We start from the raw sequence: 23,388 nt of genomic DNA on the forward strand, positions 1-23,388 counted from the left end.
TAATTAATTCACCCCCACCCCCCTCTCAGTTACTCCTCTTATATTTCCAATAGATTTAACCACTAAAATATGTAGTTTCTACAAAAAAAAAAACATGCACCAAAACTAGAAACTAGTTGTACAATTGAAAAAATTAGAAGATTGTACCCAAACTAATAATATATTACACTAAAAAAGGGACCACATATGATGAAATTATGGTCATTTGAAAATCTCCAAATCTAAAAATGTAACCTACAAGCATGGCACCTAAAACCTTTATCCCACAAAAATAGGGTGGCAAATTATATGCACTACACACACACACACACACACACACACAAAAACAACAACAACAAGTACAACAACAATAAAAATAATGCTCAAGTTTATAAGTGAATCTATTGAATAATACCTCTGGGCTTAAATCCTCGACAATGTGGTCTTGACCATGGAAAATATTGTGGTGATTAAAGGGTGTTGTTTCACCTCTATTATGAGAATTATCCCACATTCCTTGTATTGTGAATGGCATTGTTATTTATAGTAGAAATGTATAGCCTTCATTATGAGTAATACAGAATCCTCTTATCAAGTGCTAAGTGGTCAGTGTAGAAACTATGAGGTGTGTGCTTTGCTTAAGAAACCACCCTCTAAGACTATAATAGTCCTACATTACTCGTGGGCTTGAAATCTCTATAATTTAAAATGAATGATTTGTGGTATGAAAGAAAAGAACTCATTATTCTGGATGTTGTTTGATGTGTGTGTGGATCCCTTCAAGTGTTCAGGCATGTGAAGTGGGAGCTCGAGCTAGCCTTTGATTGATTTTATAGCTACACTTTAAAATTGATCTCACATAAACCTACATCTGCAAATCTAAAAGAATACAAAGACTTTTTGTGCAGAATTTTTATAGATAATACTTCAAAACAAGTTAAAAATTAAATTTATATCCAAAAATGAAATGAAATGAAAAATAATCTGAGAAAATAAATTCATATCTCAAAAAACTAAAATACTTCCAATTGAAAAAATTAATTAATTGTTTTCCAAAATTTATATCAAATTACAAATTGAGCTTCACAAGTCCAATTTACAAAAAAAATTAAAATCCTTAGATTTGACTTTTGTCTAAGGTAGACAAATTTGCAATCAAAATTCACTAGAATGACTACTCAGGTACAAAGGTGAGGTCAATTATTTATCTAGATTCTCCCACAATATGTTGTACCTCTAAATCTAAAATTTGAAGAAAAAAAAAATCAAATGACTATGCAATGAGCACTCCTATAGCTTTGATACTGTGTACTAATTTTCTTAAGGAAAAAAATATGAAGCTTTAGAAGATCAATTATAGCTCAAAAAGAGAGACAAAATGATATGATCCTCAATTAACTAAATTCAATAATGATTAATAATTAAATAATAATACATAAATACCAAGTCAATTTGTATGTATATATAGGCAATGTGTAATAGATAAAAAGATTTAATTGATAACCTATCAACCACACAAGGTGGAATCACATGTCCACTTGTAGACACTAAAAAATATTGTGTACCTACTCTTTCACCACTAATGCATATTATCACTTACCATTTTCTCATTTTACTAACTTTGATCTTTTGGCCAACTTGATCATCATTTAGACTTGTTTCACAATATTTTAGAACCTCCCTTGAGATGCATTATGATCATTATTTTCAACTCTTTTAAGCCAATTGTTGATCATTTCCAAATCAATTCAAAATCATTTTAATTTCATTGATATCACTTTTAGACAACCCAAAATCAATCCAAAACATTCTAAAATAACTTCAATCAATCTAAAGCATGTCAAAACCAAACTTTGAGCACTTTACTAGGCATTGTTAGATCCATTAGTGTCTAGTCAAACCCTATCAAAATTGATCAAACCAACCTAATAAATCATCTAAAAATTAGCACATGTGCATTTTCATGTCCCTTAGTGCCTTATCAACCAAGTATTTGTTAGAACATATCATCAATTCAACCTATCATCAATCGATCACTTGGTGTTGTTGAGTCCCCCAATGCCTTGTCAACCTAACCCATCATCAATTGTCATCAAATTGATTATTGGAATTATTGACTGTCTTATTGTATATTGTGTCCTTGTCCAATAAATTTAATAACATTGCCAAATTTCATCAATATTATTCCAACCAATTCTATCATTCAATTTTGATCAATATTATGGCATTTACAGTGTTTGTTATTGTCATATATCACCAATCCTTGCCTGATCAATCTAACATGTCATCAAATCTTGTCAGTCAACATGAATCATTTATTCAATCAAATTGATCATGACTTTGACCTTTCTAATATCATTACAATTAATATTCATTTTCATCATGATCCAATAAGGTTATCTCTATATTTATTTCATCAATTAGCCAATCATTTGTACTAATTTTCCTCATAGGAGTAAACAACCCATGGTTTATTCCTATGTCCCTAATCTTCAATTCATTTCATTTAATTAATTCCCTCTTTTTACTAATCCAAATTAATTAACCTTTATTAATTAATTATTCCTTTTTATATGAATTTGAGGATTTTTATTAATTCCTAAATTCTAGAATTACTAATTTGGATGAATTTTATGAGTTTAAAATTCAAGTCCTGATTCTTACATTTCCTCCTAATTGGGCTTCCACCTATTTTCTAGCTTCCATCTTCTTACACTATCCTTTCATTTTCTAATGTCTTCCCTTTCATTTTTTCCTAAATGTGTTTACATCTTTCTATGCACATCTCTTACACATTGTCATAATGTGTCATTTCATAATGCATTTTCCAATTTGAACCTTTTAATTATTACAATTTTCCAAGTTGTGCAATTCACCTTTAACAAATATCTAATAACATAGTTTCTTTCCAATTTGTGCATTTGGCTCTCCAACACTATAAATTAAGCCTATTGTTCTTCATTTTGGTTAATCACTTTCTCCTAGAATTCACATTATCATAGTCATTCTTGCTTTCATATCATATGTGCATTTTGTCAACATCAAGAGCCACATCAACCTATTTTCAATGGAGAAGAAAGGAGAGCATAGGAGCTCAACTTGAAGGGGGATTTATAGTGTTTAACTCTTTTAATTTCAAGTTGATTTTATTTTTAGATTAGGATAGTATGCATATATGTAAGGTTTTGTGGTTGAATTTATGCAGATTTGCATATTTTCTAGTCCTACACCACTAAATGTATATCATCCTCTATTGTACAATGAAATATATTCACATATGTGCAACAATGAGAGGATGATAATGAGATGAGTGCACTAAAGATATATTTTCCACAAAGTGGAATAAGATAACAACTAACTCCTCCTAAAGTAAATTTACCCTACCCCATGTGCTAAAATTAAATGCGAACTCCTATGTGTCCACATGACAAGTAATATGTAAATGTATTATCCTAAGAAAACTTAAATCTACTATAGTTATAATTAATTAATTAATTAAACCAATATTTATTAATAAAAAATATTATTAGTTCTATGATTGTACAAAATGATAGTAAAATAATTTATAATTTATAATGTAATATTATATATATATATATATATATATATATACATATATATGTACATACATATGTATGTACATATATGTATGTACATATATATGTACATACATATGTATGTACATATATGTATGTACATATATATGTACATATATGTATGTACATATATATGTACATATATATGTACATATAGATGTACATATAGATGTACATATGTACATATAGATGTACATGTATGTACATATATATGTACATATAGATGTACATATGTACATATAGATGTACATATGTACATATATATGTACATACATATATATGTACATACATATGTATGTACATATATATGTATGTACATATATACATATATCTATATATATATGTACATACATATATATGTACATATACATATATATGAACATATATATGTACATATATATGTATATGTACATATATATGTATATGTATATATATATATACATATATGTGTATATGTACATATATATATGTATATGTATATATATATATATATACATATATGTATATGTACATATATATATGTATGTACATACATATGTATGTACATATATATGTACATACATATGTATGTACATATATATGTATATGTACATATATATATGTATATATATATATATATATGTATATGTATATATATAGATATATATGTATATATATAGATATATATGTATATATATATATATATATATATATATATATATATAGATATATGTACATATATATATATGTATATGTATATATATAGATATATATGTATATGTACATATATAGATATATATGTATATATATATACATATATATATGTACATATACATATATATCTATATATATATATATACATATATATATAATAATATTTATGTATATATATATGTATGTATATATGTTTATGTGTATATATATATGTATATATGTATATATATACATATATATGTATGTATATATGTATGTGTGTGTATATATGCATGTGTGTATATGTATATGTATATAATAACTAATATTAATTTAACTTGTACGTTATTATATAATAATATTTATTATCAATAAATAATTTGAATATGATATATATGTTAGGATTGAGGAATACTGAGAGAGAGGGTGAATCGGTGTTTTGAGCTTTTCAAATAATTTAAATTGATTACATAACCATAAAGGAATAGAAATAAAAAGTAAACTACCATACAACAAAGTAAACATTTATGAACTCATGACATCATGATTTTATCAGGGAAGCATGGTTAAGAAAAAAATAATAGTGGAGTTTGAACCCACAAATATTAATCTATAAAAGTAAATACCCCTCTTAAAGGTTTTCGTACAAAAGGGGTGAATACATAAGTATTTATGGTTAGATCCTAGAGCATACTACTCAAATAAAAAATGAATAAAATTCAATCCAACATATTACAACACAAAGGGATACAACCCCAAGATGGATAAAAATCCAAAAATTGAATTATTTAATAGTATTGCCTATGCCTAAATAGTTCCACATAAGTGAAATCTAACCGATATAGCCTTATAAATATCCCTGTTTGCATATTCAACATGTCAACAATATAATATTAAAATCACTCTTCCAATCTCCCTCCAAATCAATCATAAAATCAATATTTTATAACAGATCTCAAGACTTATACAAGTCAACTCTATAGAGTAGATAAGTGTAGATCATATTGTGATTTAATGCTCAAATCATTATGCTAACCTCAACCAAAAATGTATGATGTGATAAGGTCATCTCAATCATGATCAATTACCAAAATGATCAAATCATCAATCTGATAAGATTGCAAACTTATCTAAAAAGACTTTTTTCAATACATACGTTATCCTTTGTCAACTTGATACTCATATCACTATATAATCCACAAAATTCAACACCATAACCTATGACCTATTGGAAATATAAGAGGAATAATTGAGAGGGGAGGGATGAATCAGTTACTAAAAAAATAAATCCTAGATCCCTTAGATGTGAGCACGGAACATTTAAACGTCACTAAAAATATTGGTGCTCAGCAAATACATAGGCACTCAATTTACACTAACAAATGTTGTAACTCAATAAGCACTAAAATAGCAACTATAAGTAGGAAAACTCTTAATGTGCAAATCTTAAGATATTATCTATGATTAACTTTACTTAACTTAGTTTCATACACATGAAATAAATAGCATGAATACAAGTAACACCAAGATTTAACGTGGAAACCCAATTTGGGAAAAACTACCAATCGCAACTAGTTACTGATTTTGACTCTTCTAAAGTGATCCCTGTTAGGAGCCAACCCTATTAAAGGTTACAAAACACACTATTAGGTGTCACCCTATTAGAGGATTTAATCACCCTGTTAGGAGTGTCCTTGTTAGAGGTATTTAGACACTTCAATCTAGAAATGTCAACTTGTTAGAGGATTTACAAATAGTTGTTAAGCCAACTCTGATAAGAGATTTAGATCACTGCTACAATGGTTAGAGAGTAACAATGAGATGACTTGATTTATGATGCAACTAAATTGTTGATTACAGATCTCAATCCTGGCTTGTATACTTGATCCTTTTTTATCAAATGTATCTTTGTAGCTCCACAAGGATATTCTTCTTATCCTTCTAATTTGCTTCCTCTAAGCATCTTCAAATCTTTTGTTCATTTGCACACATTCAATCCTCAACCAAACCTTATATTTATATCTTACATATTATCAAGTAAGCTTGAATACAACTTAGAATAATTAATATTCATTTTCTTAGTCAACTATAACCAACAAACAAATCTATTACATTCAATATGCCAAAATAAGAAAATCCTTTGTTAGCAGACCCTACTCGGTAGACACTAACTCAAAAATGATTTTTTGTGTTAACCAAGTGAACTCAGGTAATATTGCATATTCAAAAAGTTCCTTTGGTAATCGAGTGAGCTCGGTTGACATTGGTTCCATCCAACATTTCCTCCATTAACTAACTGATCTTGGTTAACACACAATCTTTTGTGAACTTCTCTTTGTCGCCCGAGTGAACTCGGTAGACACTGTCTTCTGAACTAGGAAAACTCTAGAATGCTCGGTAGACACAGGAAATTGTCTTCTTCACTTGAGTGAGCTTGGTATACACTGACTAACAATAATATGACATTTTGTGTAACATCAAAGAAAATACACAATTAACCAATTATTTTCAACAATCTCCCTCTTTGGCATTGATGGAAACACAACATGTCATATTACAATAAAAATTTTACAGAAAGAATAAAGTAAGGAACATATCCTTAGTTCCATTATGATTCTCATCCATGAGAACTCCCTCTACCTTTAGTTTCTCCCTCTGTCAGCAAAATTTTGTCTTCGACATCTTCTTCTGATAGAAAATTCTACCTTTTTTATATTAGACCAATTTTTTCCTCTTTGACATCTCATGCCAAAGACAATATTCAGAGAATATCAATGTACCTCATGTACTAATTCATATGCAGTATGCCCTTTTCAATACTACATTGCCTAACTTATCTTCAACATGCTCTAGTTGATGCATCACTAAACTTCATTTAGTGAGCTTCAGATAGAGGAATGACCCCTAACTTACCTCTTAGATACAAAAATGCATCCTTAGGTAATGGCTTAGTGAATATGTCTGCAATTTGATCTTTATTATTCACATATTCCAATCTTACCTCTTTATTTTGCACCAGTTCTCTCAAAAAATGATATTTTATATCAATATGCTTGGTTTTGGTATGCATCACAAGATTCTTTGATATATTAATTGCACTGGTGTTATGATAGAAGATAACCACTGGATCCTTGATTTATATCTTCATACTTGCCAATAGTTGCTTGAACCAAACAACATTGAAACAATTAACTATTGTTTCCACATATTATACCTTTGATGTAGATTGAGAAATACAATTCTACTTCTTTCTTTTCTAGGACACTAATGTTTTACCAAGAAAGAACACTCCACCACTAGTGCTCTTCTTGTTATCAACACTTCTTGCCCAATTAGCATCTGTGAAGGCTTTCAAATCTAGATTACCTCCTTTCTTGTACCATAATCCATAGTCTTCAATACCCTTCAGATACCTCATGATTCTCTTGATTTCCATCATGTGATTTTCTTTAGGATTTGCTAAGAATCTTGCCACCATACCAACTGGTAATGCAATATCAGGCCTTGTGTGCACTACGTATTGTAGTTTTTCAATCATTGATCTATGTGTGGTTTGATCTACCTCTTTGACATCATCTTTCTTGGAAAGATTATGTCTAGTAGACATAGGTGTTCCAATTGGTCTTGAATCTTCCATTCCAAATTTCTTTAGTATCTCTTTGATATATTTGGATTGAGTAATGTAGATACCATCTTTCTTCTACTAGATATGCAATCCAACAAATAATTTTATCTCTACAAACATGGACATCTCAAATTCTTTACTCATCTCTTCTAAAAATTCCTTGCATAAGTCATCATTTCCTATGAACAATGTGTCATCCACAAAGATTTTTGCCAACACAATCTTCTTGCCTGGTCTTTCTTTGATATACAGGTTGTTGTTATCATTTGTTCTTTGAAAGCCAATCTTTATCAAGTAGTTGTGAAGTGTTTCTTACCAAGCTATGGGAGCTTGCTTGAGACCATACAATGCTTTGTGAAATTTATAGACCATGTCCCTTTTGCCAAGGTCCAAAACACCTTTAGGTTTTTCTATGTAAACTTCCTCTTCAAGAATTCCATTCAAGAATGAAAATTTCACATCCATTTGATAAACTTTAAATCCTTTATGTGCAGCATAAGCAAGTAAAGTTCTAACACCTTATAATCTTGCAATAGGAGAAAAAGTTTCACCATAATCAATACCTTCTTCTTGAGAATAACCTTTGCATACTAACCTTTCTTTGTTTCTTCAAACTTCTCCATCTTCATTCCACTTAGTGCCAATTACATTTTTATCCTTGCATCTAGGAACAAGAGTCTAAGTCTTATTGCTCTCTATCTATTATATCTCTTCATTCATAGTTTCAATCCAACTTTTATTATCCAAAGCATCTTTAACTAAACTAGGTTCAAATTCAACAAGAAAACATGTACCTTCTAATTTATTTATTGTCATTTTTCCATCTGACTTTTCTCCAATGATCTAATCAGGTGCATGGTGTCTTCTAACATATCTTTCTAACACATGTACTTTAGATTTATAACTTGTTCCACTAGCCTCTCCATCATCTTCTATATCAATCTTGGGTCCCACTATCTATGACTCAAGTTCATCAAACTTGGTTTGCTCTAGTAATAGCTTGGTAGCTTCTGAGTGCAACTCGGGTCCTTTAGACTGTGACTTGGGTTGCATTGGTTGCAACTTGGTAGCTTTTGGAGATTTTGGGGACTCAGGAGGTGAAGTCTACTGACTTCCAATTGGATTTGGCAATGTATCAAGTTCATAGTAGACAATTTTTTTGTAATCCTCAAGTTCTTTGTTGCTCTTTTCTTCACTCTTTTCTACAAACTCATCAATTCTTACATGTGCACTTTCTATGAACTTATGAGTTGACAAATTCAGACATTTATATGCTTTACTTATGCACAAGTATCCTAGAAATATTTCTTCGTCGCCTTTCACATCAAATTTACCTTTCCTAGATTCTTTCAGAATATAACATTTTCTACCAAATACTTTCAAGTAACTTACATTAGGTTTGTAGCCATACCATAGTTCATAAGGAGTTTGATTTGAGTCTTTCTTCAACTATACTCTGTTCAAGGTATGCACTGTAGTATTGATTTATTCCTTCCAGTATTTGATTGCAACACTCTTTTATATCATCAAAGTTCTTGCACAAACCATGATGGATATGTTCCTTCTTTTAGTTAGACCATTTTTTTGTGGTGTACCAAGGGCTGATATTTGTCTATTAATTTCTCTCTCAATGTAGAGTTCATTGAATTCATTGGAAATGAATTCAACACCTCTGTTTAACCTTAAACACTTCAGCTTCTTTCCAATTTCTTTCTCTACTCTTGCCAGAAACCACTTGAACCTTTGAAAAGCTTAAGACTTATCTTTCAGATATATGATAGTCATCATTCTAGAATAATCATCAACAAAAAGAATAAAATACTTATCTCCACTACAACTCTCTATTCTAATAGGTCCACATAAGTCTATATGAACTAGCTCCAAGACTTCTTCAGAATGATAATTTTTGCTTTTGAAACTTGTCTTTCCCATCTTACCAATTTGCTAATTTTTGCATGGGCCCATATCAAGTTTCCTCAAACTAATAATACCTCTCACCTTTTTGTTTTTTCTTATTTTGATCAAATTATCAAAGTTCACATGACATAGTCTTTTATGCCATAACCAACTTTCTTCTACTTGAGCAATAAAACATGAACTTCCATTGAGATCTATGTAGAATAGATTGTCTTTTGTTTGCTTGCCAAACCCAACTAGGTATCCTTTTCCATCCAACAGCTTAGCATTCCCATTCATGAATTCTACCTTGAATCCAACATAATTCAACTATACACTCAATAGATTATGCTTTAGTCCTTCAACCCAATAAGCATAATCACATCTAAGTTCATTGGTTAGTGAGATACAACCTTTTCCCTTTATGCAACATGGTTCATTGTTTCCAAATCTCACACTTCCACCATCATAATGTTCCATATGTTCAGATTTTGTCTTGTCACTAGTCATATGATGTGAGAAACCGCTATCAATAATCCATGTATCATTTTTTCTAACATGAGAGATAAGTGTCATTTTATCTCCTTCATCATTAGATTCATCTTTTACAGTAATGTAAACCATTTCATCATCTTCGCTACAATCTAAATCTTTAGCCATAAAATAAGATTTCTTACTTTTATTCTTAATATATATAATTGTTGCATTTGTAACAAATAGCATTTGGACTTCCATACCTCTAACAAGTTTGGCTTGTCCTCAATCTCAATTCGTTCACTATATGACCAAAGTTTTTCCATTTTAAAATATGTAGTGTTATCTTTGTTCATAGGGTTTTCTTCTTGACTCTAGATACATTTTCTTTGTGCCTATAACTCCAACATGTAAAGAAAAGACTAGAAAAAGGTGGTACAGTTGTATTGCCTATGTATTGATTTTCTATGTGAGCAATCTTGTTACAAGTAAAGAATCTTCCTATGATTTTTTTTCCATTAGATTTTCTTTTAGATATCTCTTTAGGTTATTTAATCTTACTCTCATTCTCTTTAACAATTTTGAAACATTCTCCATTTTAATTACCTAATCCATGTGTATCTCCAATAGGTCTTTGAATTCCCATCTCTTTATCAAGCTTCATTGTGCTAGATTTAAAGTTTTATTTAAATTCATTAGTTGTTGTAAGCTCACTTCTCAATATCTCATTCACTCTTTCAAGTTCTAATTCATTGTGTAGCGTCTGCCCCTAAGTTAAATTTTTGCTATCATTGCCAAACTCTTTTAGGCCAGTTTTAGTTTGATGATTAAGTAGTATTTTTTTAAGATTATCAGATATTGTTTTACATTCAGTTTACTATATGATGAGATTACTTGGTACTCTATATTTCATGTGTGTATGATAATTATTCCGTGTTTTCAGTTATTAATGATGATTAGTTAGATGGTTTATTATCACATGTATTTTCTTATGGATACTTACCCTATACTAGATGTGTATGGTGTGCGTGTTTGTTTTCTTTATGAATGGCATTTCTGATGTGGTTAAGGAAGGGAGTCATAGTCACCTGCTAGTCGGGATCTACACGATGCACCACTTCCTGCCATTGCCTATTTAGCTTAGAATATTATGTTGTACAAGTATGGATTTTATGCAGGTTGCATGTACTGAGTATTGACTTCCCTGAATTTCCAGGATGAGCGTACCCTATCGCATTATCTCAATGGTAAGAGAGGGGGGAGAAATTCTTAAGTCCAAATCCTAAACCTTTAAGCCATTTGTCCTAGTTGAAAATTAGAACAAGTATCTAAGTCTAGTACCCTCTGAATGCATCGAATGATGTTAATTCATGATTATAACCCTTTTTGTTTGATTTGGTATGTGTTTTGCTATGATGGGTTTTTGTATGTTGTTTTATGAGTCTTTGGTGTATTTTCTATTAATTAAGTCTAATTAAAAGATTAATTAATAATTTAATTTAATGAAAAATTATTATGATATTTTAATATTTAATTAGTTGAAAAATAAATTAAATAAAAAGAATTAAAACTAGAGATAAAAGTTGTAAGTATAAATTCAGAACTTGATAATATTTATTTAATTTAATAATAATATATTTAGAGTTCATTTTTAAATAAATGCTAAATATTATTGTTATTTAAGTTAATAAATATTTTATCAATTCAGTTTCTAAAATAAATTAAAAGTGAAAAAAATATTAAATTTATAAAAAGATTTTAGATCACATGATGCGTGCATGAGTTTAAAATATAAGAAATTAATTAAAGAGATAAAACATGTGGACTTAATAAAGATATTTTAATTTCATAAAGTGTGCATGAGATTAAAGTAATAAATTAATTAAAAATAGAAGTCGAGTGAAAATTAAATAAAGTAATTTAATAATTCACTTAACGTGCATGAAAAGATAAAAGAAAAGATAAAGAAAAGTTAATGGGGAGTTTGATTCTTGTGAGCAAGGAGTCCTCTCAGGTGAATGCATAATTAAGTGCCCCGATTTGAGGAGAGAACTCCTTATCACCACTTGAGGGTTCATTTTTGAGGGACATAAATTTTGGAGATGAATTTTGGAAGCGAATTTTAGAAGGAGAATTCTAGGAAAAAAATTTAGAGAAAGGTTCTTGAAGAGGAATGAATTCTTTCATAGTTTTTGGAGATTGCGTATTAGCATCAGGCTCAAGTAGGGTCTTGTGTTTTGATCACTGATTAATTATGTAATTATCCTTTCCTATCTTCTTCGTGTCTGTAGATTGTAAATCTGTATTCTCTATGATGAAAGCTTAAACATTTCAATATTGTGAATTATTAAATGCTTGTCATTAACTTCTATATACATGGGGAATAGAACAGTAATCAGAAACCATTGTTTTCTAGATTAAAGAAAATAGGATTTAATCGAGAAGGGGTTGAATTTAAAGATGAAATTCTAAATTAAAAATTTGGATGGTTGATAATATTTTCTCCATCAGAGTATAGATGAAAACAATTTCAATATATATATATATATATATATATATATATAATTGTTTAATGAATTTAAATATTTATAAAATAAATAAATTTTATTTTTAAGATAATTATTTAACAAGTTATATTATTAACAAATTTTTATTAAAAAAAAATATTTAAAAAATGTTTGGGGAGGGATGGCTTAACCACCCCCTACCCCCCCTTAATACTACGCAACAGGTGGTTGTTGTACGCAATCATACCTACTGACAAAGGATGACTGTGACAATAGCCCCTATGCTACTTTTAATCATAGCCAGTGATTATTAAATCGTTTGGCATATTATTATTTTTTAAAATACTTTATTGCATCCTTTTTTTAAAATAGTTATAAATTTGGTATTGTTATAAGTTTTAATATTATAAAATTACATTTAAATTTTATTAAATTTTAATTATATTAAATTTATGATTAATAATTATGTTATTAAATTATATTAATATTTTATAATTTGATACCATAATAATGAATGAAATATATTTAAATCAATTATTAATTTATTTATTTGAATATGATTTAAATAATATTATTAATAATAGAAGTTATGTTTGAGGATTTAATTATTGATTTTAATAAAATCGTAATTATTTTATCTAAAATCATTAATGGTAATATTTATAACTTAATGAAATAAAAGATTATCCTTGGATTATTCTGTTAGGAAATTTGTCTTTTAACATGAGAGTAACTTTATATTTATGGGTTGAATAAATGGTCAGGTTAAATTATAAGGGTAATACTAAGAATCCTATACACTTAAAATGTATATTGAAACACAAATTGAAACTTTACTTTTAACCCTATTGTGTATTTCAAATCAAACCCAAACTATGAAATTGTATTGTTTTGTTGTACTATCTATGCTTGGGAGTTTTGGGGTTGTTTAGATGTTGACCAGTTTAGGTTGTTACCAGAGGCTTGGGGGTTATGTGATTGTGATGTTATGATGATCTGTTCTCGATCTTTCTAAACCCAACCATGGTGATGTGTTGATATGCTCTATGATGTGTATGGATTATTGATTGTTATTGTTTCTAGTTTCCTTGTGTGAAGTTGAGGTGTATGTTTATGAGATACCTGACTTAACCATTTTTGAGTCATCGATCAGTTATATTTGATTTTCTTTCCAGTCACTTTGAGAGGACTGAGGTGTTTTAAGTGATTTGTTCATAATGATGTCATGTTGTGACCTATTTTGACTTGACCATTTTGGAGTCTTCGATCAGTATTGTGATATATTTGGGATATTTTTCTGGTTGCTTGTTAAGAACCAATGGATATTATGATTTATCATGGATGCCTTCAGTTGCTGATAGAGAACTATTGTGATGATTATGATTATCATTTGATGCTTTTCAGTTGCTCATGGAGAACTGATGTGATTATTGTGGCTTATCTTTTGATGCTTCCCAGTCGCTTGTATAAGGCTGAGGTGATTTTGTGATTTGTGATTTCATGAGCCTAGGTAGGTTATCTATGTGTAGTGTCGAGAAGTGGCTTGCAATGGGGGACGAGGGCCCTAAGAGGCTCTGGGGATAACTCATTGTAAGTTGTTTTTTTTAATAAGTGATAACATTACACTAAATACTGACTTAAATGAATCTAATAAGATTAATTGTATGTTCTTACCTATGCCTCGAGTGCTAGTATAGACTAGGATGGGAGCTAAGAGAATGCTTGGTTATGACCTTGCATTCCATAGTATGCCTCATCAGTATGAGAGGATACTAGTGGCCACAAGGATCACTGGGGACCCAAGATTCCTAGGGGATTTCTCGGGTAACTTCCAACATGATTCATGCGATGACACTTTCCCATTTGCATAGTAGGTTTCCTATGTGTCTTTGTGTGCCTCTGGGTCTAGATGTTAATATATTTTGGAACCTTTGAGTTAGCATACTTTTAGGATTCCTGGACTTAGAGAGTACTTGTGTTATGTGATTTGATATCCTGTTTGGGACTTGAGACTATCTCCTCAACATGGTTGGAGTGGGCCATTTAGGTTCCACGTGGTCGGGTGGTAGTGCTTTTTACTCTTACCATTGAGATCTGTCCGTAGTCACTGTGGCTGGAGCTTCTTGGGATGCTTGTTTATCATGTTTAGATGATGTTAATTATTGATGCATTTCCTTATATTGATGATTAGTACGTTAGATTTCTTTATGCATATGTTGTAGCATGTTCTGTAGTGATGTCCCTATTACAATAGTAGCGATGATCTGATTAGTTGCTTGGGATGTTACGCATGGGGGATGGCTAGGGCCCACGATGGTCTTATGATGCTATTGACAGTTGGGAGAAACTGCGCACACTTAGTTAGTTGTGTTTTATTATGGATAGCTATATGGATGTATTATCTATGTTATTAGTTTCATTTACTTTATTGCACTTGTATCATAGATTCGATGAGGATGATGTATCTTTATTTTTACATATGTATATTCTTTTAGCCTTTCATACCCTATGACTTGTACAATGGATGATTGAGCATTCTGAATTAATTTGCCAAGAGGCATTCGGAATAAATGTATATTAAATGGACATTGGACTTTATAATTATTCTTTCATGTGGATGTGGTAGTTGTTAGACTTAGAATTAATTAAATATAAATATAATTCAACATCATGGGATCCTTAAGGAATGTAACTTGTTATGTATGCTTATGTATGTTTTTATTTGAATGTATGTTATTGCTTCCGCTATTATGTGTTTGATGTGAATGGTTAATCTTTCATATTTCAAAAGAAAAAAAAATGTTGGCAAACTTAGTAAAACTTTAGGTTAATTCTTTTGGATCCCTTAGCGAGGTGTTATACATTGTGTTTGGTCTTGTCTAAATCAAGTTGCATCCAACCAGTCTAACTATTTAACTTATGGCATTCATTGAATTTCTCTTTCAAGGATCTTTTTAGATTTTTGTCATTCTTTTTCCTATCATCAATTTCCTTTGATAGCCTTAGAACCATAATCTTTGTCTCATGCTTCAAACTATCTCCTTTCTTCACAAGTTTCTCATACTAATCAAACTTCTCATTTGATGAACCATCAATACTTCCTTTCACCTACATTTGATTAATAAGTTCTTTCCTTTTGGATTTGGATTTGTTCAAATTATATTTAAGAGATTGTATAAAGCCTCGATCTTTCTCAAGCTTGTCTTTCAACTCCATTTCTTTGCATTGAACTTGTTAATATCCTCAAGTACAATGAAGAGTTATTTTTGAACACTAATGTCTAGTTCACTCATTAGGAACTTCCTCAATAACTCAGATTTTATTTGAGGCACAAGGCTTTGATACCAATTGTTAGGATTGAGGAACACTTAGAGGAGTGTGAATCAATGTTTTGATCTTTTCAAATAATTTAAGTGGATTACATAACCATAAAGTAATAGCAATGGAAAAAAACTACTAAACCACAAAGTAAACATCTATGAACTCATGACACCACATTTTTATTGTGGAAACCCAGTTAAGGAAAAAAATCACGATGGGGATGGAACACACAAATATTACTCTACTAGAGAAGCAGTTAACCATGTTAATGATTTAAAGGGGTGAATGCATAAGCATTCAGTATTACAACTTAGAGTACATGTTGATCAAATACAAAATAAATGGGTTATAACCCAATTGAGTATAAAATAAAGGGCCACAACCCCAAGATAGACAACAACCCAAAACTTGAAGTGATTAGTAACATCACCTTTCTCTAAAGAGTTCCCTATAGAACAAGTCGACTACGTGTAGAACATATCATAATTCAATATTCAATTATTTATGTTGACCTCAACCAAAAATGTGTATGATGTGATAAGATCAGTTCAACCATGATCTATTATCAAAATGATTAGATCATCGATCTAATAAGATCACACAAAATTTTGCCATTGCATAAACCATCTTTTGTGAATTTGATACTTGAAGCATTATATCTTCCAAAAACTTCAACACCATAACATGTGGCCGTAGGAGTTTATGCATAATATTCTGTATAATTATCATGTGATTGCGTAGTGAAATACTCTCCAAAATCTATTTATACCAATCCAAAAACTATCTAGTATACTACCCTATATACTCATACTTAGCTAAATTCTCCAAGTGAACTTTGGTATATCTAAAATCCAATAGGTAACCAAGATAATAGAATATAGTTGACATTAATGATGACATACAAAGTGTCTCGATCAATGTCTCTTGCCAACAATATGTGTGTATATGTATATTACTATTTATATATTTATAAAAATTAAATTAAATAATTTTATCAATTTAGAATTTAAATAATACTATTACCAATTTATAATTTATAATTAATATAATTGTTTTATTATTATAATTTAAAGGCATTACTTTTTTAGATCTATCTTATCTTTTTAGAGTTGTTAAAAATATTATCCCATCATCTTGAAACTCCACTCCGTCGTTATGTATTGTCAATGTTGAAATTCAGCGAATGCATTCCATATTGTGAAATATAACTTCAACGTAATAAATTTTCACACTTAATTCAATTAAACTTTCTTCAATTAAAATCTCTAACTTTTATCTCCATTTAAATTTTAATTAATCTAAAATCCTTTTTTTTTCTCTCATGTACTTCCATCATCGTAAGTTTCCTACGTGAACTCCTAATCTCCCTTATTGTCCATGTCCTCCACCAACTAATAACTTACAAATCTCTAATCTCTTAAATTAGGAAGGGGGTCAACACATGCACCCATTATCCACCGCGACTATTATAAGCTTATCATCTTTTGAGAGGGGTAGCCCATATTAGTCTTCATCTCGTTTGCCCTCTCCAACTTACTAATTCAATCTCCTATGTATTTTAGAGTGCGGGGATAAGCTCAACGAAAAGATACTCTTAACGTCTTCCCACTTTCAAACACCCTCCCCTCCTCTCCTAGGTTCATATGGATGAACCTCTCCCAAGAGCTCCGGACCAAATAAATTTATTTGGTAGCAAATTTGATCATATAACAAATTAGAAGTTTACTCGTGGTTAAGAGGATTCAAGAATTTAATTATTTAAAAGATCAAATAGAAGGATTATATTAAATTAGTTTTTATACATAAGTGTTATTTGACACATGAAAAATTTAGACTATACAATAAATTTCAAAAAAAAAAAAAATTTATCTCTATATTCAACTTAGCTACTTGAAAAATAAATATTAATTTTTAAACAGTAATGCTACTTCTTATAAAACTTTTTAAACAAATATTAAAAGGGATCAAGCTGATCGTGAATAGATACGACTAAACCTCCATAAAATATATATAAATACATACATACATACATACACATATATATATACACACACATGATAAATTAAAATAAGAGACGCAATGTGTCAAAGTTCCTGCCAATAATTGAAAAAGAAAGAAAATAAAGGTTTATAGATAAAAATGAAGGATATACAGAGAGAGCTAAAAGAGAGGATGATATGTTATTTTAAGGACAAGTAAAAGTAGAATTATAAAGAGTTGAAGGGAATTTTAAAAATATTAATAATTATATTATTTTAAAATATATATAAATAACAATAAAAAAATATATTATATGAATGAACTACTCATTTTTACCAATTCAATTATAAGTTGAAATATTTAATTTAAAAAAATAAAATTTGTTAATTATTTAATTCAAACTACCAAAATATCTAGTAAGTTTGAGGGGTAATATTAGTTTTAGAATTTGTAGAATGGTATTTAAAAATTAGAGCAAAATTGTAAAATAGTAGCTAGTAAAACATAGTGTAAATTTTTAAAAATAATATTTTACAATTTTAAAAAATAAATATTACTGTAAAACCAATAAAAAATATACTTAAAATAAGAAATAAAAAACATTTAACTCTATATTTGAACTTAGTACGAATAAAAGATTGTGATAATTAATTTTTTATTAGACATTCATTGAAGTTGTGTGAAGTGGAAGATAAAATGATTATTTCTTTTGAAAACCTAATCAACTTGTTACAAATGTGAAAAAGATAAAGTTGTAATTAATGCATTGATTAATTGCATAATAGAATTAAAAAATATTTGTATTTTTTGTTAAAGAAAATTGAATTTTTTCCTTGCCAAAAATAGTATGGCCCAATAGAAAGAATGAAAAATGTGATTTATAAAATTATGAAAAATTAGAAAAAGGTGTGAACATTTGAAGTTCTTTTTAAACTTTTAAATTCTTTGATTTGATTGGTCAGATTAATGTCATATTAGCACTGACATGAATGCATAAGTATTCTGCCTATGATAGGAAGAAATTTTTTTAAAATTTTGAATGATAATATCGTTAAAAATCATGACTACAGCCAATATCATATAATTCTCGTCCCTATGAAAACATAATAACCGTCTTCACATTTTCTGAAAGAACTAGATAATCGACGTGTACCCAAAATACAAAACTAATCATCACTACTGCTTTAGGAGAGCTCAAAACATCGTAGGAAAACGACACAAGTACGAAACCATTAGACCAACCCCCTGCTAATTTCAACACTAGAAGAATCCGAGCTTTACCCTGCATAAGTGTGCTCCAAAAGGTATTTTGGTATGGTTTAAACTTTAAACCTTGAAACTCTGAGAATTGTCAATAACAAAACGATATTTGACATCTCCCTCCTCCAACCTTTTGATTGCCGTGTTAACATAATCAATGGAAATCTTTTCTATGCTGCATGTAATGTTGTGCTCTGCACAGAAGTCCATCATCTCTTGTGTTTCCTGAACTCCACCAATACAGCTCCCTGCAACGAATCTCCGTCCTAAAACAATCATAAAACAAATTTCAGTGTAGATAACAACGCAAAATCTCAGCCGGCGACAATTTGGGTAAACACAAAAAACTTAAAATTTTGATCTCAACACATATACAAACCCCACTACAAATCAATACAGAGCCCCACTACAAATCAATGTTTTAGATAGCCACTCTATAATTTATCATCAGAATACGCTCTCCATCATCTCATCACAATGATCCGAAACATTGATGCACAATCATTCCAGAAACAACTGCAATGAATGATAGTATTTTCAATTTGCCACTGTAAGAGGGAAATAACTCACCAAATATAACACTGGGAGGAGGGACCAGGAGAGGCTTATTAGGCATGCCAACAAGAACAAGCTTTCCATTAACTTTGAGCAGATTCAGCAATGGCGGCAGGGAATGATCGGCTGAGACAGTATCAATTATGTAATCCAGGGATTTAGTCGCCTCCATCATCTGCTTCGCATCTTTGCTGACAAGGAACTCATCAGCCCCCAAAACCTCTTTCGCTTCTTTTTCTTTGTTTGGGGATGTACTGATGACGGTCACATGCAGCCCAAACGCTTTTCCGAATTTGACCGCCATGTGACCAACACCGCCAAGCCCCACAACGCCTAACCGAGTTCCTTTCTCTGTCATTCCGAAGTACTTCATTGGGCTGTAAACAGTTATTCCCGCGCATAACAATGGGGCAGCTGCATCAAACGGCAGGCTTTCTGGCACTTTCAGCACAAATCTGAGCACAGATCATAAAGCATAACCACGGTCAGATATTTTCATCGGCCACCATTCTTATTAAATTGGATCACTACATATCATAAATATAGTTTCATATTTTCAGATTCCCATGTTGTTGTCTTAAAAGATGAGATTATTAGTTAGGTGAATTTAACCTACTTTTGGTCGCAGACCATTAAAGAAGAGTAGCCTCCATAGGTGATGGATCCATCCACATCTGGGCAGTTGTAGGACCAGACTACTCTGTCACAGTATTGCTCTGCACCCTTTTCACAGCTGTCACAGTCATTGCAGCTTCCCACCATGCACCCCACTCCCACACGCTCCCCCACGCCAAATTTCTTCACCTCTCTTCCCACTTCAGTTACAATCCCAACTATTTCATGCCTGTAAAGGTAAACTTATATCAATTTTCTGTAGATTATACAGAATTCAGTACAAAATATTAAACAGGGGATATATAAAATAATTTACCCTGGAACAATTGGGTATTGGGTGTTATGCCATTCGTTGCGGAGCTGGTGTAAATCTGAATGACAGATCCCACAGTATGCAACTTTGAACGTTACGTCATTGGGTCCAGTTTTCCTGTAAAGTAGCATGGAATTTGCTTTACTTCACGCACCTCGGAGACCATTTTTTAATTAGAAAAAAACAATAGAAGGCCAAAAAAGCCTAGCTCCCTCATTTGAAACAAGGAATTATCAGAACTTTAAGCATTGCTCTCATTTGTGGCCGTCACACGCAAAAAAATGCCAAAATTAAATGAGAATGGACTTGGATCTATTTTAAAATCCTCTGGAAATGACACAGCTAATCAACTGAATAAGGTTTTTAGGATCAAGACGGTGAGAGCTTCAGATGGATTATATTTCATGAACATTAGTGAAACATAGCAGTGAATAAAACGACGAAACTACAAAGAAAAAAGTATTAGTCCACAAAAACCTATTTCATTTGAGTTCAGATTATATGTATTGATACAAATTTGGAACAGAGTGACGGATCCAGACAAAGACATTTCTCTGACGTGGCTCAGGATTAGACCACGTCCATTCCATCAAAAATTTCACAGATGGTAAAAAGGGTAGAAAATAACAGGAAAGCATCACGTTTATATATGTTTATTAAATATTTTTATTAATAGTCCATACAATATAATGTATACATTGTCGTGTATAACAATTATGAACAGAACTGTTGATGAAAACACAGTCAAATTGTGAAATCTCAATTCAGAACATCAGCAACAGTGAAAAATTGCTAAAAATGACTAACAATCAACCTATATAAAGCCAAATTCTTCGTATCTCTTGAAGAAGAAAAAAACAAATTGAAGTGAGAAGATACCCCGAAGAACATAGATCCGTGTGCATTACCACTTCTAGGCCATGGCTTTTAAACCAGCTTGCATCAACCACATACACATTTAAAAGCCTCTCAAGATCTTCGAACAAATGAGCTTTCTATAATGGTAGCAACGAACAGATACTTTCAGACAAATGCCGCCAAAAAAATGCAAGCATTTAATAAAATACTTTTATTCCTCCTAGAGAAGGAAGCTAATACAAAACCTCAGATCCGAAACTTTAAAAGAAAAAAACATAGCGACCGAAAACAACAATAAATACAGAACACATCATCCACATACCCAAAATCGAAAGCCCCAAAAACATCCATCGCCAAAAACGGCACCACTAGATATTGGCCATTCAAGATCCTTAATTGTATTGCACAGACTAACTGAAAGCATTCATACAAGAAACTAAGCAATGCATTTATTACCTGCGAGTGAAGTTCCAAGGCGAAAGAATTCCAGACGTGTCCCTGGCTGCCCAACCCTGAACATCAAGCCGATCTTCTCCCATTTTTGTTTTAATAAACTAATTTCTAGAAGCCCTAATCACAGAGCACCAAAGATTACACAAATCTTGCAGAAACACTTGATTTGGGAGTGAAATTCTAGAGGCAACGCATGGATATTTATTGACCTCGAAGCAGTCGGTCAACAAATCTCTGGCAGGTTTGCAATTTCAAGGAGTAAATTGCTGGTCAGTTTCCCTTTACGCGTGTCCGATCTACTTCCATATTCTTCCGGTCAATCAAGAAACTGCGAATTCATTTCAGTCACGGAAGTAAAGGGTCCAGTCGGCGTTTGAGGGAAAATTACTTCGAGATTAGACCATTGCGACCGCTATATTTTAAAACTACAAAGGAAATTATTGACATAAAGAATACTAAATTGGCGACCGGCCGCCATTAGTGCAGTGGCAGAGCATAAATCCAATGGCCCTTGACTGTCCTCACTTCTCTGCAAATGATAATAAAGTCAAGTGGTTGGAAAACGTTGAAAATCATTCATTCCTATGGTGACGATTTCGAGAGAGTTAAAGTGCAGGCAGGCCCACATTTGTCGGGGAACACATTCTATTCCAAATTTTTCTACAAGAGCCTATTTTTTAGGCATTGCTAAATACCTATATAAAATAAAAGAAAATTACATTTATAATTTAAAATACATAGATAGGGGAAGAGCACTAGATCTTAATTTTATATAGAGAGATTGTGTGTTAACTAAGTGTTAGAAGGTGATCTTATTGTTCATTTTAAGATATAAGTAGTCTTTCATATATAATTTTTTAATAATAATACACAAATGAGTCAGTCAAAACCATAAAGTTAAAGTTATATTATAATTCAAAGATGTTCAAATAATTAATACTCCTTCCCCAATTATGATTATTCAATTTATAACATTGAAATATATATTTTATTCTACCTATCGATTTTACATCCAAATTCTAATATGACTATAGCCCACATGTGCCATCACACTCGAGACGTTGACGTTTACACTTCCTATGCACCAAAGTGGGACAACCCATCATCTTGTCTTGTTTCCATAGACACTTTTTGCAATAACCTAAAGAAAACGTTTTCCTTAATTCCTTTTTGGGTTGCTTGTGTTTAGTCTTTGGTTTAATAATAATTTGTCTCTCGCTAAGGCTTTCCACGCATTTGCACGCGTTGAAGTACTCCTTTATATTTTATTTTAAATAAATACAA

General features: G+C 30.8%; 1 protein-coding gene across 1 annotated transcript; it reads right to left on the minus strand.

The window, feature by feature from the left end:
- Positions 1 to 18,972: 18,972 nt before the first annotated feature.
- LOC149531478 (mannitol dehydrogenase-like) lies at positions 18,973 to 22,278 on the minus strand. The gene is made up of 5 exons (XM_089808852.1): positions 22,108 to 22,278; positions 20,797 to 20,910; positions 20,482 to 20,709; positions 19,881 to 20,320; positions 18,973 to 19,576 (listed from the first exon to the last, which is right to left on the minus strand). The coding sequence occupies exons 1-5, from the start codon at positions 22,188 to 22,190 to the stop codon at positions 19,377 to 19,379; spliced, it is 1,065 nt and encodes a 354-aa protein (XP_089664978.1). The 5' UTR covers positions 22,191 to 22,278; the 3' UTR covers positions 18,973 to 19,376.
- Between the last annotated feature and the right edge of the window lie 1,110 nt (positions 22,279 to 23,388).

The sequence above is a fragment of the Cupressus sempervirens genome, chromosome 11 (assembly GCF_028749045.1).
Source record: "Cupressus sempervirens isolate cs-2001-9-10 chromosome 11, ASM2874904v1, whole genome shotgun sequence".
Taxonomy (NCBI): Eukaryota; Viridiplantae; Streptophyta; class Pinopsida; order Cupressales; family Cupressaceae; genus Cupressus; species Cupressus sempervirens.

Coding starts and splice junctions, on each gene's coding strand:
- LOC149531478 (XM_089808852.1), bottom strand. CDS start 22,190: ATGGGAGAAGATCGGCTTGATGTTCAGGGTTGGGCAGCCAGGGACACG. Junction 20,321..20,481: donor TTAATGGTCTGCGACCAAAA/GTAGGTTAAATT, acceptor ATCTGTGCTCAG/ATTTGTGCTGAAAGTGCCAG. Junction 19,577..19,880: donor TCCTCCCAGTGTTATATTTG/GTGAGTTATTTC, acceptor TGATTGTTTTAG/GACGGAGATTCGTTGCAGGG.